General features: G+C 33.4%; 2 protein-coding genes across 3 annotated transcripts; both read left to right on the forward strand.

Annotated features, from left to right (window-relative positions):
• Window positions 1–3,338: 3,338 nt before the first annotated feature.
• LOC120283534 (cyclin-D4-1-like) lies at window positions 3,339–5,162 on the forward strand. Of its 2 annotated transcripts, none has more exons than XM_039290233.1 (5): window positions 3,339–3,781; window positions 3,861–3,947; window positions 4,043–4,358; window positions 4,444–4,565; window positions 4,678–5,162. In XM_039290233.1, the coding sequence occupies exons 1-5, from the start codon at window positions 3,548–3,550 to the stop codon at window positions 4,948–4,950; spliced, it is 1,032 nt and encodes a 343-aa protein (XP_039146167.1). In that variant the 5' UTR covers window positions 3,339–3,547; the 3' UTR covers window positions 4,951–5,162. The 2 variants fall into 2 exon arrangements, with proteins under 2 accessions (XP_039146167.1, XP_039146166.1); XM_039290232.1 differs by having other exon boundaries at window positions 3,340–3,781; window positions 4,034–4,358.
• Window positions 5,163–12,694: 7,532 nt separating this feature from the next.
• On the forward strand, window positions 12,695–16,350 carry LOC120249518 (nucleobase-ascorbate transporter 6-like). The gene is made up of 14 exons (XM_039258051.1): window positions 12,695–12,891; window positions 12,969–13,066; window positions 13,160–13,336; window positions 13,442–13,542; window positions 13,625–13,700; window positions 13,789–13,848; window positions 13,940–14,124; window positions 14,708–14,804; window positions 15,081–15,167; window positions 15,257–15,315; window positions 15,405–15,496; window positions 15,567–15,644; window positions 15,766–15,926; window positions 16,004–16,350. Exons 1-14 carry the CDS (start codon window positions 12,801–12,803, stop codon window positions 16,220–16,222), a joined length of 1,581 nt encoding a protein of 526 aa, XP_039113985.1. The 5' UTR covers window positions 12,695–12,800; the 3' UTR covers window positions 16,223–16,350.
• Window positions 16,351–17,406: the final 1,056 nt, after the last annotated feature.

Raw genomic sequence — 17,406 nt, forward strand, 5'->3', positions numbered from 1 at the left:
TTGATGGAGCCGAACGAAAATTTAGCCCAGAAGCACAGTTGGACCTTGAGGGTCATCAATTTTTTTAAAATGACGAAAGCACCACAACCCTGAGGGGAGCACTCCTCCCACCAAAGTTTAACAAGGTCCCCAAAGCCATCCACCGTGGACCAGGCAATCTCATACCTAAAAGGTCGCGGTCTAAAGTAATGATTTCCTAGCTCAAGCCTGATGGGGACATGATCCGACCCTAGCCGAGGCAGACTGTTCTAGATCATCCTGGGGAAGAAATTAGCACACTCATCATTAACGATGAATCTATCCAGCTTAACCCAGATCGGGTCCGCTTGGCCATGCGTCCTAGAAAAACAATGCCCAGTGTCGATATTTTTCAATTGAATGAATGTTTTATTTTTAAAAATATTGACTATAGTATATAAAGGAAAAATAGTCTAACAAAATAAATATATAAGGTAAGGACATGGAGGTCCACAGCCAAATTAGTCAACATATACATCCGGAAAATAATACTTGCTTTCACGGAAACACTTTCTTTGTATTAAGCATCATTAATAGCCATGATTCCACCATGAGAATAAACATGTTTCGTTTTTATTGGATGCATGCTGTCTTGGACTTTTATTATGCAATTTAGTATATTTATAATTATTTTAATTTATTTGTATTTTTACAAGCATATCTGCATTTTTTTAATAATTAATCACATAAGAATTCATCTACCCTTTCCTCATTATGGTTTATTATGTTTTTAAAATAAAATATTCAAGAAATATTTTTTTAGATTTTAATAATATTTGGGGTTTTTTTATTAATTATATTTATAATTTATAAAGTCTTATTATATTTTAAATTATTAATAAATTCATGGTTTTTTTTTTTATGTGTATCCACGTTGATAATTTTAAAAAACTAAAACTTATGTCACGTAATAATTACAATTATATGCTTTTACATGGGTATACACTCAATTGGATATAAAACCATATATAATAGTGATGGTTTAGAGATTTATATGTTTACATGTACATTAATAATTTGCAAATTAAATTTTTTTATATAAAATTATAATTTTGAAATAAGCCCATAAAAACAAGCCCAAAAAACAAAATAGTATATAATTAAATATACACATAAATAAATAAACATCAACTTGGGCCTACCAAATGTCTTTTGGTCCAATGATACTGACCCCTACTAGACCATTATGAAATGTATTTTATGAGACATCATTTAGAGTTCGAAACGTGCTAAATGTAATAATATTAAAAAATTATTAATTATTGGAGTGAGTTTATAATTAAAATTTCAAGTTTGTTGATAGATGAACAATTCTTAATGGTGTGGTGTGAACCTCTCAACGTATAGCTTGTCATTTTCTTTTAAAAAAAATTATATACTCATGAAAATACGGATAAATCTCACTCACACCATTTATTACTACGGTCTACGGATATGATATGATCACCTGCCAGAAGGCTTGACCTGCTGATTAGCCAACTCTACATGCACCTATCATCTGCGCTAGCACCAAAACAATATTAAAGAAACACGTTAAATTTTCAATTAAATATGAAATAATTGCTTTACATGGTAATTGAATCATTACCTTACAGTATTACACAACTCTTCAAGCATCATGAACAAGCTAAATAAGATATGTGATTATTTATTTAATTAAAAAATTGATATTTTAATATTTAATTAGAAAATTGTTTGGTTCTTTTTGTATTTTTATACAAGTGGTTTTTGGAATTTGGAGAGATGTTGAGGATGGATGTCTCACAAACATATATGAGTTTGTATATATAATTTTGTCTGTGTTCTCTTGAGTTCCTCTCTAAGTCTTATTCAACACACATAAAATATTAAAAAAAAAAACTTTAGAACTTTGTTTGGTTTGAACTTTGAAGTATAGGTATGAAAGATTGAATAAAAGATTCATTATAATAAAATAAATGATAAATTGGGATAATAAAGTCTATACTAAAATTTGGAATGTCCAATCTAAGAATCACCAATCCAAGAATAGTCAGTCATGCATGCGTTAATCTTTATTCTTACAAGAGCTAATCCATTTGTTGCTTATTATATATATTTGAATCTGGACTTCTTTCAAAACTTCCATTATTTTTTTAAAAATTGATTCATTATCAAACAATTAAAAAATTGAAGTAGTGAACCCGTGAAGCTGTTTCTTTTTCTGATTTCTAAGTTCTAAACTTATATTTACAGCCATATATATATACACACCATTTTTTTCAAAATTTTTGAAACATTAACTCAACTAAACTAATGCAATCCAACAGGAATTATTCTAATATTTTTTTCATCAAAAGACAATTCATCTCTCAAATAAATGAGGAGAACTAGGCTTAAGTAAATTAACTTCCTCATAATACTTTAGCTATTTATTTTTCACTGTAAAATCACTTGATCAGAAAGTGAGATAAAAGCGTAACATATATTCCCTCCGTTTATTTTTATCTGTCATAAACCCATGTTTCTTTTTATCTGACATTTTTTAACATCAAAAAGCATTTATTATTATTTTTTTCCAAAATTACCCTAACACTCTATTCAATTCTTTTTTTGAAATTTAATATGAGAGAGAAATATGAAGATATAAATTAGGGATAATTTTGGAAAGATAACTAATTTTTAATTAAATTAAGTGAAATAATTAATTTTCTTGGTATGTGAGATTCGGTTATTCATGATAATGACAGATAAAAAAGAACAAGGGAGTATAATTTTATTTTAACTTTCCACCCACTAAGGTTATCCCAAAATTATTGAAAATATTTTGAATTTTCCAACCATTTTGGTGCTTTTTTTTTTTAATTTTCAATAAAATTATACATTGGAACTGTAATTTTTTCTATTGATTTCAACCATTTTGGTTAAATGAGACTTTTTATTTTTTTGAGAAAATAAATGAAACTTTCACTCACCTTCTTCTCTTGTGCATGGAGTATTTGGGATAAATAAAAAGGTACTAACCAATGGAAACAAACCATACCACGTGGAAGCCCACGCTCTCAATCCCATCCATCCGTATCCCTAATTACTAAATTTCCGTTATTTTTTTATTTTTTAATGAAAATAAATAAATTCACATATACACCCCCATAAACTTCATATTTGTATAACTAGTAAAAATCATATATATATATATATATATAAATCTTGATTTTTCATTTTTCTACAGATGTTTTGAATGAAATAATTACACAATTAAGCACTTTTCTAAGGACAAACTTAAAAAATTCCCTAAAAACAAAACAAACAGTAACATTTAAAATAAAAAAGAAAATATATAAAAAAAATAAAAAAATTAAAAATTATAAATACAGCAAGAAACGCCCTCTTCTCCAGTCCACGCGAAACATCTCATCTTTCCACCTCTCATTAGACTAATAAGCTTCACAGTGCCCAACAAACACATCACCAGAGAAAGTTGAAACAAAGAGAAAGAGAGAAAGACTGAGAGAGAGTGACAAAGGGCTCTTCTCCCACTCCATGCGCCAAGACGCTGCCTTTCAAGCCAATGGATATGGACCTCCTATCCACCACCTCCACCCTCTACTGCGCCGAGGACGCCGACGACCTCGCCACCTGGGATTCCGACGACTGGATCGCACCCAAGTCTCTTGCTGCCACCGCACATGAGGACACCACTCCTGCACTCATTGCCGCCGAGCAAGTCTTCATGCCCTCCCTGGAATACCTCCACTCCTTCCACCCAACCGCCCGCAACGACGCCGTCTCTTGGATTCTCAAGGCATCATTCTATTCCCAAAACTCTCTTTTTTTTTTCTCCCTCATTCTCTCTCTCTCTCTCTCTCTAACGATGCCCGCAGGTACACGAGTTCTACCGGTTCCGGCCAGTGACCGCATCTCTCGCCGTCAACTACTTGGACCGCTTCCTCTCCTCTCATTCCCTCCCGGTACACTCTTCATTTCGCCTCGTTTCTTCTTTCAGGCATTTCGTCGAACAGATCTCTGACGTTCATGGCGGTGGCGTTTTGGGAAGGATGTGCAGGGACAAAGTGGGAAAGGGAGCGGCTCCGGTGACTGGCCGATGCAACTGCTCTCCGTGGCATGCTTGTCTGTGGCTGCCAAGATGGAGGAGACGCACGTCCCACTCCTCGTCGATCTCCAAATCCTCGACCCCCGCTACGTGTTCGAGCCCCGCACCGTCCGCCGCATGGAGCTCCTCCTCATGGCGGCGCTCCACTGGCGCATGCGCTCCGTCACTCCCTTCGACTTCCTCGATCCCCTCTCCTCCCTCTTCTCCGCAGCCTACCGCCGCCCCCTCCTGTGCCGCGCCGCCGTCCTCGTCCTCCAGACTCATCGCGGTACCAACCCAAGTTCATTCCCGAAATGCCCATCTATTTTTAGTTCAAAATTTCAACTTTGTTTTATTTCGAGCATTTTGGGCAGTCGTCGATTTTCTCGGTTTCCGGCCTTCCGTGATCGCCTCCTCGGCGATCTTCTCCGCTGCGCGCGAGTTCGCCGTTGATGACGCCGATCTACTCAATTCGCTCGGCGATTTGTTCAGTAAGGTAATAACTAATAAATAATTTACAAGGAAATATATATTTAATTTCTTAATAAAAAATTCAAACATAGTTATTGATATTACTTTTTCTTTTGTTTAACTTTTCTCGATGATAGGAAATGGTGGAAGTGTGCTGCCAGCTAATGGACGAGTACTTGATCGACACGTGTCCTTCAGCTCAGAGCCGAAAGCCGTGGCTGGAGCCGTCTGCTCCGCCGAGCCCCATTGGCGTTCTTGACGCCGCCGCGTGCGGGAGCTGCGACACAAACAGATCTCTTCCCGGCGCAGCTCCAGCCGAGCCGCCGATTAAGCGGCGTCGGCTCCGCGATGGCCATTGTACAGCAAGTATAGATACAAGCGACGACGGTGTCGGTATAAGCCCCGTTTAAACCATGACCCGAACCCGAATCCGAATTCTCGTTCAGCGATCATCTCTCTTAACTTTTAAAGCGGATTTTGGGTTCGGGTGCGAGTAGCCAGGCTCGACTTTTTTTTGTCCCCTCTTGCCTAATTTTTAATATATTTTTATATATATATATATATTTTATTTTTTTTGATAATTATGTTATCTAAATTACTTCCCTAAATTTTGTTGTTATTATATTCTAATGAATAATGATATACCAATCATATCACCGCCAGGCGTAAATTTCTCTACCTAAAATGCCCTTGTGTCCCTCTAATCTCTCCGTTTTTCTCAATGTGGGCCCTACTCCCTGCTTGGAAAGGTTGCGAATTTATTCGCGTGCTCTGACCGGCAGAGCAGAGGGCAGAACGGGAATTTTGGGTTTCCAAGTTTCAATGGCCTTATGCTTTGGCGAATGGGAAATTGCCACCTGGTTTATCGTGGGCTCCACCTCACCTGCCAGCAAGCTACTCCGCGGCAGCCCTCTGAGAAGGCGACCTCGTGACGCTCGAAACTTTTTATTGCTATAGTGATTGATATTTACACTCCACGATGTGTGCTTTCTTGTGGACAACCGATGATTAGAAAGGACCAGACATTGAGTGGATTCTCGATACCCGAGAGTACGAATAACACCCTCCATGTTTTGTATGCCATCCACTCCATCTTCACCGTTCATTTCCGCGCGAAAAGATCCGAAAGTGATGTAAAATCCAACGGTTAGGACTGGTGAGTTTATAATCTCGATGACAACAAAGGTGGGGCCCAGTGCCCGTGCGAGCCAGTTGTCTGGGATGAATCCCTACCGTCCAAAGGGAAAGTCAGGTGCGCATCGGACGGTCCAGCGCAATTAGCGTTGCGGGTTTGTACGTTTTGCCTCGGAAGGCAAGCGGGACAAACGAATAAAAATAAAAGACCCGTTTCGTCGTTTACTCAGTTTCCCGCCAAATTCCAAGAGTAACGGAGTTAAGCAGCCCATCTATATTTTCTAAAATACCCTTCAGCTTTCCACTTATTTACTTAAGTACCCATCCTCCCTCTCCGACACTATTTCATTAATCTTTAATAATAATAATAATTTAGAAATATATATATATGTAGTAGTAGTAGTAGTAGTAGTAGTAGTAGTAGTAGAAGAGTCAAAGCATATGGTTGGAAAGTGAAATGATTTGTCCCCTAGATTTATGGATGGATGCCTTAATGTTGACTAAATAGGTTTGATGTTGTAGCCTGACTGACACTTGGTGTAAATACAAAGTTATAGTTCATTGGAAATTCAAACGCTAAAGGTGATCTATGGTCAAGAAGATTGAGATGTAGAATTGAATTGGGGGTTGTGAGGAGAGTTTATATGGTGTATCATGTGATGTGCATTAAGGATAACAATGAAGACTTTGAATGGAGTTTATACTGCTGCATGGAAGTGGACCCATATATAGTTGACATTATTACTACAATGAGTTACTGATTAATTGCATATATATGTACTACTATATATCATTGAGTAGGTGAGCCGGTGGAGAAAAATATATTGTTCTTGCATTATGTTAATTTCTTCTCTACTGAGTTGTGTTAATTCTTAAGAGATTGAAAGAGAAAGGTGTTTTGATGATTTATGATGGTCAAAACTAAAATAATTTAGATTATTATTAGAACCAGGATGCATGGTGACTGGTAAGTGAACAAGTGGAAGGACCAAACTCTCTTTTTGATCTCCAATAATGCAAATAAAAGGACATTCTCATAAGAAGGTAAAATGAGAAGCAGCAAAACATACATGAAAACATCTCCTCAAAAGAAAAAGTATAATATCATATCAAATCAAATCACACATATATTTATATATATAAGATATATATCACATCACAAAGAGAGAAAAATGGATCAATTAGAAAGAGAAGCAATTAATTGAAAAGGTTAATATTGATGTCATTTTCAAGGTTCAAAGTTAGTGGGCACTGGAGCTGCAAACTGGCTTGAAAGACAAAGAGAAGATAGAAAAAGGTCTCAAGGACTGTGAGAGCTATATATAAGATAAGAGAGCATGAGAAATCTCATCAGATATCCATTTGTTTCTAGTATTGGTATTGTAGAGAAAGGGCAACAACAACAACCCTTTCAGTTCTTTCCAGGCTGAACATGGACCTCATTAGATCCCATCACACATGTGACTCAATCTCCAGCCTGGTTTTACATGTACCTACTCTCCAAACTTAATTAATGTTTATCATTTCAAAAAACAAAGATCACAAGTTTGCATGTTTAATGATTTATATATATTAAACAGTATTAAGTTAAATGGGACTTGCACAAAAATAGAAGGAAAATAAGTGATCTCATTGAAGTTATTGTTTTGCCTCCTTAGTTTCATCTTTCATTTATCTCTTCTTGTTGGGTGGCATGCATGTGAGGTTCTGTGTTATTGTTATTAGTAGACTACAAACAGTAGTGTTAAGAGGTCCCATGGGAAGAGACAATACTAGTAAAGGCATCTAAAAGAAAGGTGAAACAAACCAAGTATGGGACAAAACATTATTAGGTTTTTTTTGGGCTTTTTCGTTCTTGTAAATATTCACAAATCATATATTTATTTAAGTAAAGTTTCTATTTTCTTTTATGTATATATATGTCCTTCATATATATGTGTTTTTCTTTTTTTTCTTCTGTTGTATGTATATTATTAACCTCAAACATGATTCATTATGAATTCATGCATTTATTATGATATAGCATTGATTTTTATTATCAACTAGCCAAATTCCCTTGCCCCGTTTTGGTAAATTTTTTTAACAACTTTAATGGTTGTATTAATTAAATTAAACTATCATATATATATATATATATATATATATTTTGAGAAATTGAATAAAACAAATATAAATGCAAATCAAACAATACCACACAGGAGAATCATCCAAAAAAACAGAAATGGTAAAAAAAATTAATTACATAATAATAGACATTACAACCTATTGTACAACTCATTAAAAAAATTAAAATATAAAATACATTCCGTTTATGAAGTCCTAATATCTTTCATCTTTTAATTTTTTATATTCTATTATCTTCAATTTTTTTTTTCTAATTTTCTTCAATATAAAGCAAGACACATACCTGTTTTCAATTATGACTTGTAAATATGCTAAAGTTATGATTAAATAACTCCGTATAGACATATATTTTCCACAAACAAAATATTTTTTAAGCACTATAATTGATTTTAAAAAATTTAATAAAATATTTAATTTAAATTAATAAATACAATTAAACATTTCTTTTACCAATGGCATAATTAATGCAAACAAATATTTAAATAAAATAATACTTTTTAAAAATTATAATTATTTCTTGAAATGCTCTTAAGCATAATATACAACTACTTTGAATTTATATATTTATATATATATATGATTGACATCTTATTTTTTTTTCTTTTAAAAACATATCAAAAATATTTAATAGATTCCAACAAACACTTCTATGTTAGTAAAAGAATGATGTTAAGTAATGAATAAGTAAACATTGTTCTTCGAGTTTATGAATTGTGTTTAATTTCTTTACCATAATCTCCAGTGGGATGTATACTCTAATTTTAGTATGTTCTTGGAAACTAAAATTTTGATAATTGCATGTAAAGTCTTGAAACAAAATGATCAGAAAGTTAAATGGGCTCGATTGGTGTGGGCAAAGGGTCATGTTCCAAGATATGCTTTTATATTTTGGCTTGCTGTGCAGAACGAGTTGCTTACAAGAGATAAATTGTATAGTTGGAGGGCTATTGATTCTGAGATGTGTGTGCTTTGTAATGATGCTAAGGAGGAGGTTAGTCACTTATTCTTTGAATGCAGATTTTCAGCAGAAGTATGGGAGAGAGTTTTGAAAGAGATCAAAGTGTATAGAAGACCTTTCAAGTGGACAAGAGAGATCAATTGGTTTCAAAGGAAAACTTGTGATAAATCCTTGCTCTCAAGAGTCAGAAGGTTAGCTCTGTCAACATGTGTGTACATGATATGGAAGGCTAGAAATTGTCTAGTATTTCAGCAGAAACAGCTCAGTTCTGACAAGGTGTTCAGAGAAATCCGAGAGGTGCTAGTGATGCTTTATAGTGATTTTTACAACAGAATCTGAGAATGTATAGATATATGGATGAATCAAGTGTATCTTGCCTGCTTGGTGATGTGGAAAATTAATGTTGATGGTGGTTTGTTTGTGAATGGAGTGTTTCCAAGTGAGATGATTGTATGTAGTTGTCTGTAGTTGAAGGAGTGATCTTGATGTGCTGAGAAGCATAAATGACTGTGATGGTAGTTGTATATGTTGATTTTTGGGATCTAATGAAATTTATTTTGGTTTGACCAAAAAAAAATTTTTTTGATAATTGGTTGTCAGTTTAAATTCCAAAGCCATTCTATTTAATCAAATGGTGTCTATTTTTAATATATAATTAATTTTATTATTATGGAAGAGATTTTTCTAGCCAAACGTTAACACATTAACAGAAATGTTAGAAATCTTATCCAACTATATGTTTCAAGTTCTACATTTTTGCTTTCATGATAAAACAATGATGTTACTCTAGAAATAGAAATAAATGTGCACTTATTTTTTTAGATAATATGGACAAATCACATATATTTTTCTAAGTATTAGATTTTATTCATGTATTAAGAGAAAGTCAAGCACTCAATCTCCCTTATAAGAATCAAGCGTTTTACCGCTAGACTAATAGTAAGATGATTGTACTATTTTCATAATTTATTTTTCCTTACAAATTTTTAAGATAATATGTTTAAAAAATTTTGGTTTAATCAGGTGGTGATCACCCAAATTTTGATAAATAATAGCCTAATATGAACTTTTTGATGATCTTACGGTATTATCATTTCAAGAAATATCAAAGTAAAATCATATATAAAGAACAAATGCTATGGTCATATAATCTCAAATAGCTAGAATCTAGATCACTTAACCCGGTTCAAATTATATATGAAAAAATGCAAATAATAATAATAATCAAATACAGACTCTTATTTCTTTTCTTGACGTTTTGGATTACATCACAAATCATTAGATAACAAGATAAATATTGAAACAAAGAATATCACGTATGTGTATACCAACAGTTAAAGAGTGCATTACAGGATCACCAAGAATATCCTTGAACAAGTACTATTTATGGTACTATATAAATAGGTCTGATTTTTTTTTTTTAAGGTATTGTATTGTTTTCTTTCATGATTAAATAACAGAATGGATTTATTAACCTAGTTTATTTTTTAAAAAAAATTTCGGTATGCATGTGGTAGGACTTTCATCACCCATATGAAGTTTGCCTTGGTTAATTACTAAGTGATTGAGAAGCCATTATAACTGGTGCATTATTGTATTTATATATCTTTTGACAAATTTTAATTTGACGGTGCTTGTAACCTATGTCAATATATATATTCCAAAGGATGCATGAAAGTTTTGTTTCTTGTTAGTATTTTTTTATAAACATATATTTTTAGAATATTGAAATATGTTAAAGAAAAAAATTCTAACCCACAAATATGTAAGAATTCACAAAGATATTTTCTTTAGTATCATGTTAAAATTACATGTAGCAACCTGCTAAATTTAAAAAATACATCGTCTGAGATAATATTAGATGTTTTCTCATTGAAATTTTAAATTAACTAATTTGTGACTCAGGTAAGAACGATGGAAATTACGCTAGCAAATATATTTGTACATTTGAATTAATAAGTAACAAATATCAAACAACTTAAAATGCATCTATGAAAAGTTTATAATACATAATGAATAATCAGCCAAAGTAGACAATATATTTTCGTCATTTTTTTAAAATTCACAAGACACTATGACTCCATGGATAATTATTAATTCTTAATGTCTTTGTAATTTATTTTGTTTGAATGACTATATACACACACTACACCAAGCATTCAATTTTACATGTCATAAAATTTCTAAGTTTGGGGTTTTCTTATTGGAAGTAAAATAGGCTATAAAATGCATAATTTTTTATCAATTTATCTTATTTATTTGTTTTGATAAATATAAACAAATCAAGTTAAGGGTAAGAATAGACGTGGAGTCATTATTCTTAACACATATATGTCTTCAATTTATCTGAGTTGATCGGACTCATTTTTTTAGTATGATATAAACACTTTATGTAGAGGATTTAATGCTAATAGACAAAGAGCTCATTGCATAATTTATTTTCATTGTATGAACGATAATAAATCAAATCTTTGAACAATGAAAATTTTCAAACATAAACAACTTTTGCACCCCATTAACTGATATTTTAACATGTACAAAATGAAAAGCAGTGCATGCTCTTTTCCAAATTTTATAATTCTTTTGATAATATATAGAATTATCATATTATCTTAAGAATTTCTATTTGTCAATAAATATATAAAAACTAAGACCAAAATAATATGTTTGGTAGATGAACCTCCTTTGCCAAACTTTGCTAAAATATATACACATCACAAAGATCAAAATCAAGCCCCCCAACAAATTCTCAACCAACTCATCCAAATTATAACTCTTGCCCAAATTTAATACTTCATTATTTGAGGATTAACTTAAGAAAAAGATTTCCATATCTTTCTATAAAACTATTGGATGCCTAAATGTTAATAGTGGAGTTGGCACATCTTCTCACCAAAATACTTGGTAGATGATGTACTTTGGTCAACCAAACATGTCCATAAAAAGCCATCTCTTAAATTGAAAACTATGAGTATGTTTTCTTGTATTTATAAATATAAATTTTTATTTTTATTTTTTAAGCACAAAAAAAGAGAGTTTTTGAGTCAATGAATGTTGTGTAACGTCTGCTACTAATACCCATTAATTGTAAATAATTAGAAATGGGAGTTTAGAAGCCAAGTCAAGAAAGACTAATTATCTAGATAGAGGAATGACATAAGATCAAAAGATGATTACATTAATTACTAGTTTTAAGTGTTATTACCATATGATTAAGGTGAGGTTCAAAATTATTCATGTGATGATAATGTTCTCTTTTAAGAGCAAATATCTTACTAAGATGAGTTATTTCTCATGGGGGGTTGAAGCACCCATTTCATGTGGTATATTGTTGGATTTGAGATTTTAGTTGTTATTTAAATCAAATACAATTTATGTAAGTAGTAAAGTAATTAGCATTTGACATCTCAGTACCTCAAAATACAAGTAGCAGTTTAAGTTAAACATATTTCATCTTCCGCCCAGTATATTTTATATATATATATATATATATAATATTAATAAATGAAGTCTATTATGAATAATGAATTATTTATTTATTTGACAAGATAAAGCACCCAAACATACACACTTTTTTATTATTATAACTTAAAATGTACAAGGAGTTGAACTTAACTTAATATTCATTCCGAATTTCAGATATATTTCGAAGTAACTTTTTTTCCCAAATAAATTATATAAAATTAAAAATAGAATAAATAAATATAATATAATATAATTTTATAATAAATACCCCATAGTATTTCATTCTCCAGTGTCCAGTGTCCAGTGTCCAGTGTCCAGTGTCCTCACCCATTAATCTAGTCAAGAATACCACACTAAAAATAAATCTAAAAAAATTCAAGGGTGCATTCGCAATATTACACACACACACACACACACACATATATATATATATATAATGAAAACCAATTAAATATTTATATAACCCCCTCTTCATTCTCTAACGCTCCAACGCTCTCTCTCTCTCTCTCTCTCTCTCTCTCTCGACGACGACGACGACGACGACGACGACGAGAACGAAGCTCTGAGAGAGAGGGAGAAATGGCGGCCAAGCAGGACGACTTCGCGCCGCACCCCATAAAAGAGCAACTTCCCGGCGTGGACTTCTGCCTTGCAAGCTCTCCTCCATGGCGTCGGTGCCTTCTCTCTCCTTCTCTGTTCTCTCTCTCCTTTTTTCTCTTCTAACAACCTTCTTCTTCTCCTTCTCAGCGCAAGCCATCCTTCTTGCATTCCAGCACTATTTGGTTATGCTTGGCACCTCCGTCTTCATTCCTTCCCTCCTCGTCCCCCAAATGGGCGGCGGCTATGTACTTCTCCCTCTCTTTTCACCCTCTAATGGCGTTGTGTTGTTTATCATTGGCATTTGTTATTTGGAATTTTCATGGTTGGTTTTCTTGCAGGAAGAGAAGGCCAGAGTAATCCAAACATTGCTCTTTGTTGCAGGGATTAACACATTGTTGCAATCTTATCTTGGAACACGCCTCCCTGCAGTCATTGGTGGCTCATTCACCTACATCCTCCCCACTATTTCCATCATCCTCAGCCCTCGTTTTGCTTACATCCCTGATCCTTACTTGGTGCTTCACCTTCTTCCTCTCCATGGCCTTCTCATTGGTTGTTGTTTTTTTGTTCCAAAAAGAAAGCTTTTTGACTGATTCTTGTGTCCTCCTTCTTTGGAACAGAGGTTTGAGGCTACAATGAGAGCCATACAAGGGGCTCTAATCGCTGCTTCTAGTCTTCAGATTGTTCTTGGGTTCTGTGGCATTTGGAGGATTTTCATGAGGTTTTTCTTGCTCTCTAATGATGGATTTTCGGAACTTTATTTCCTCTGTTTTGTGGATTTATATAATCTCCAATTGGTTCAGGTTTCTCAGCCCTCTTGCTGCGGTTCCCATTGTGACCATCACTGCACTTGGGCTTTTCTATTATGGCTTCCCTATTGTAAGTGCCCATTCTTTCTATCTTTTCATTCTCTATATAGCTTTTCAAGTTATATGAAATTGTTGCATTTATTCATTCACACGTATAGGTTGCAAGTTGCATTGAGGTTGGGCTTCCTGCAATTATCTTGTTGGTTTTCTTTTCACAGGTAAACTGGCATGATTGATGGATTGCTTTGCTTAATTAATGTGCTTATATCAACAGTTCTTTGACTTGAATTTATGTGGCTTTTTTCCTAGTATGTGGCACATTATTTTGAGAAGAGGAGGATGATCTTTGATCGATTTGCAGTTCTGGTCACGGTGGTAATTGTATGGGTTTATGCGCATATTTTGACTGTGGCTGGAGCTTATAAGCATAGACCTCCAAAGACTCAGTTTAGCTGTCGTACTGATCGGGCTGGCCTTATAGGCGGTTCCCCATGGTGCTTCTTTTTCTTCACTATATTGGTGTGATTATGCTGATTAAAGTTTTGCTTCATAATCTCTCGTTCTTGAATGCAACTTTTGATTCTGCATATCCTCAACTGACAAAAGGTGTTATGCTTGTCTGGAAGACCTGATTTTCTTATTATATAACGGTTTTGTCCACAGAACTACACATCGTTTGTTGCTTTAATCTATTAAACATGATTTCACATGTTGAACTTTCCCGTATCTAGCCAAATAAAAACGAATTTTATGTTAGTTAAAAGGATGGTAGGGAACTAGTCCTACAGTGATTTGTAGGACTCTGTTTGTTTGACAATCCTGGATAGTGATCAAATTTGTTCACTAACATTAGATATGCTAACTTAAATTCTATAGATGAAAATTTGGATTTTCATTATTTGTTTCTCCAGAGGAGACCTTCCTACAAAATGGTTTGCTATTCTGGTTCACTACTTTGGGTTCATTGTAGCATGAATGGTAACTGTTAAAATTAAAAAATTAAAGTTTTTCTTGCATAATTTTGTATATGCAATGCATGTACAGGGATGACTCTGTTTTTCCCCCCCAAATATGCAGGATAAAAATTCCTTATCCTTTCCAATGGGGAGGACCCACATTTGATGCTGGAGAAGCGTTTGCTATGATGGCTGCTTCTTTTGCTTCTCTTATTGAGGTAGTTTGCTGCATTATGTTCCTTAGCCTGATTATATATGAACATATCCTTTAAGATCATCAGTCGTCTATTGTTATTGAACTTGTAACAATGGCTAGCATTCTATGTTGTCTATTGCTCTTCAGACTAAACTTAATGAGGGCTGAATTTCCAACTAAAGAAACTCTAGATTCCCTTTTTTCTGCTATCTGATTATCTATTGACATTAATTTCAGTTTAGAAAATAGTTTATATTGGATCAACATCTAAGTTCGATTTTATGCTTTTGATTTTCAGTCAACAGGTACTCTCATTGCAGTGTCAAGATATGCCAGTGCAACACCTGTACCACCTTCCATATTTAGTCGGGGCGTTGGCTGGCAGGTGACTAGCATTCTTTACTTATTTGTTATTCATTCCTTATCCGATGCGCAATTTGATCACTTACTTTCTCTAAATTTGTTGTGTTTCAGGGAATAGCTATATTGCTGAGTGGAATGTTTGGTACTGCAAATGGCTCGGCAGCATCAGTGTAATACACTCTCTTCAGTTCCTGTTTTAAGCCATAACTCTTCATTTAAGTAGAAAACTATAATAACATGAAATCTGCCGACTAGACAGTGAAAACGCAGGTCTACAGGGGTTGACTCGTGTTGGAAGTAGGAGAGTGATTCAAATCTCAGCTTTGTTTATGATTTTCTTCTCTATTCTAGGTACTCCTTGCTTCCAAATTTATAAATACTTGTTTTCTCTTTAAATGTCTCATATTCAATATTGAAACAGGAAAATTTGGTGCACTTTTTGCTTCTATTCCATTTCCGATAATTGCTGCCTTGTACTGTGTCCTATATGCCTATACAGGTAGTTGTTATGCCCTGAAACTTAACTTTTGGATGAAGGAAATGAACATAATTCCAAGATGTGAACTTCTGATTTAGCTTCTTCCATGATTAACTTGTTTCATTTGTCATGGTACAACCAGCTTCTGCAGGGCTTGGCTTCCTGCAATTCTGTAATCTAAACAGTATGAGAACAAAGTTCATATTAGGCTTTTCTTTGTTCATGGGCTTATCAGTGGCGCAATACTTCAGAGAATACGAAATCATCGCTGGCTATGGTCCTCTTCGTACTCATGCAAGATGGGTATGCAGCAAATACATAAAACAAGATACACAATTTCATCGGCTCACTTTTTTAGCTGACATATAATTCTATTACAGTTCAATGACATTGTGAATGTGATATTCGGCTCCGCTGCAACCGTGGCAGCTATTGTCGCATATTTCCTGGACTGCACCATGTTGCGAGGAGACAGCGCTACTCGAAGAGATAGAGGCTGGCACTGGTGGGAGAAATTCAGGTCTTATAAAACAGATCCAAGAAGTGAAGAGTTCTATGCTCTCCCTTACAACTTGGGCAAATTCTTCCCATCCCTGTAATGTTTCTAATCCTGCATATGACTTTTTGGAGAAAAAAAGTAGTAGACATAGAAGTGATCAATAGATTTGTTAATGTTGTTGTTATTGTTTTATTTTAATTTCATTCAAGCAAGGAATTTCATTATCAACATTTTCAATATCATAATATATACAATAGTGCGCCATTTTGAGAACTTGAGAAAAGTCCAAAGATCAAGAGAAGGATTTAATTCTTTGTCACCAAGTTATGGTTGGAGTTCATCCATTAATTGGGTTACCTTAAACAAATATATCACCTTCTTGGAATGTAGTCAGTGCCCTTAAATATTGTTAGAGAAAGGCATTTGCTAACCATTAAGCATGTCAGGATCTGTGCTAGTGAAACAAGGAATAGAGTTAGCAACAGAGTTTTCAATGGTTGGTGGTATATGTCATTCTTCATTAAAGGGTTTGCTTTTAGGTCTCCTATTTAAAATGATTTTGTTCTTTCTAATGGCAAGCCCTGAACTGATTGGCATTAGTTATAATCTTGATTAGGGTTAAAGAAATTTGGTTATGTTTGTAATCCAAGACAGACTTCAAGAAGGTCTGTTTGATTCATCTATGAGAACAACACAAACATTTGTATTGTATTTTAATCATTTATACAATACTGTATTGTGGTGTTGTTCTATATTTGATGTTCATTAGATAGTACAATTCTTTTTTTTTTTAGTGTTTGATTTATATAATATAGAAAAAAAATTTATAAAATTATTCTAATATTTTTGTACTACTCTATATTTATTTTATAATTAAATAAAAAATACACAATAATATTTTATAGAAATCCAATTAAATTTCACGGAAATAAAAGATCTAACAACCACACCAACAAACTAAAAAATCAACTAATTAGATTTAGATCCAAACACAACACCACTTAATTTTAAAAACTTTAAATTCACAATCAACAAATTCTCTATTAAAATTATGTTATATTCCTATTTTATTTGTAAATCAAACAAGTAAAAATAAAAATAATAAAATCTTGCATATCAAACATATCAAAAGTGGAATTAATTAAGTTTGGACATTTTCACACATGATTATTTTTCTTTAATCTTCACAGATTGAGCACTTGAAACAAATACTTCCAAAACTCACAAGTTGACAAAAAGAACTAATTAAAATATACTTTGCTTGTGACAAAATAATTTCTAAAA

This window comes from Dioscorea cayenensis, chromosome 19 (genome assembly GCF_009730915.1).
Source record: "Dioscorea cayenensis subsp. rotundata cultivar TDr96_F1 chromosome 19, TDr96_F1_v2_PseudoChromosome.rev07_lg8_w22 25.fasta, whole genome shotgun sequence".
NCBI lineage: Eukaryota > Viridiplantae > Streptophyta > Magnoliopsida > Dioscoreales > Dioscoreaceae > Dioscorea > Dioscorea cayenensis.

Excerpts from the sequence above, each read along its gene's own strand:
- LOC120283534 (XM_039290232.1), top strand. The coding sequence starts at position 3,548 with ATGGATATGGACCTCCTATCCACCACCTCCACCCTCTACTGCGCCGAG. Across the intron at positions 3,782-3,860 it reads CCGTCTCTTGGATTCTCAAG|GTACACGAGTTCTACCGGTT; the intron begins GCATCATTCTAT and ends CGATGCCCGCAG. Across the intron at positions 4,359-4,443 it reads CGTCCTCCAGACTCATCGCG|TCGTCGATTTTCTCGGTTTC; the intron begins GTACCAACCCAA and ends CATTTTGGGCAG.
- LOC120249518 (XM_039258051.1), top strand. The coding sequence starts at position 12,801 with ATGGCGGCCAAGCAGGACGACTTCGCGCCGCACCCCATAAAAGAGCAA. Across the intron at positions 13,543-13,624 it reads ATTTGGAGGATTTTCATGAG|GTTTCTCAGCCCTCTTGCTG; the intron begins GTTTTTCTTGCT and ends CAATTGGTTCAG. Across the intron at positions 15,497-15,566 it reads GATTTTCTTCTCTATTCTAG|GAAAATTTGGTGCACTTTTT; the intron begins GTACTCCTTGCT and ends ATATTGAAACAG.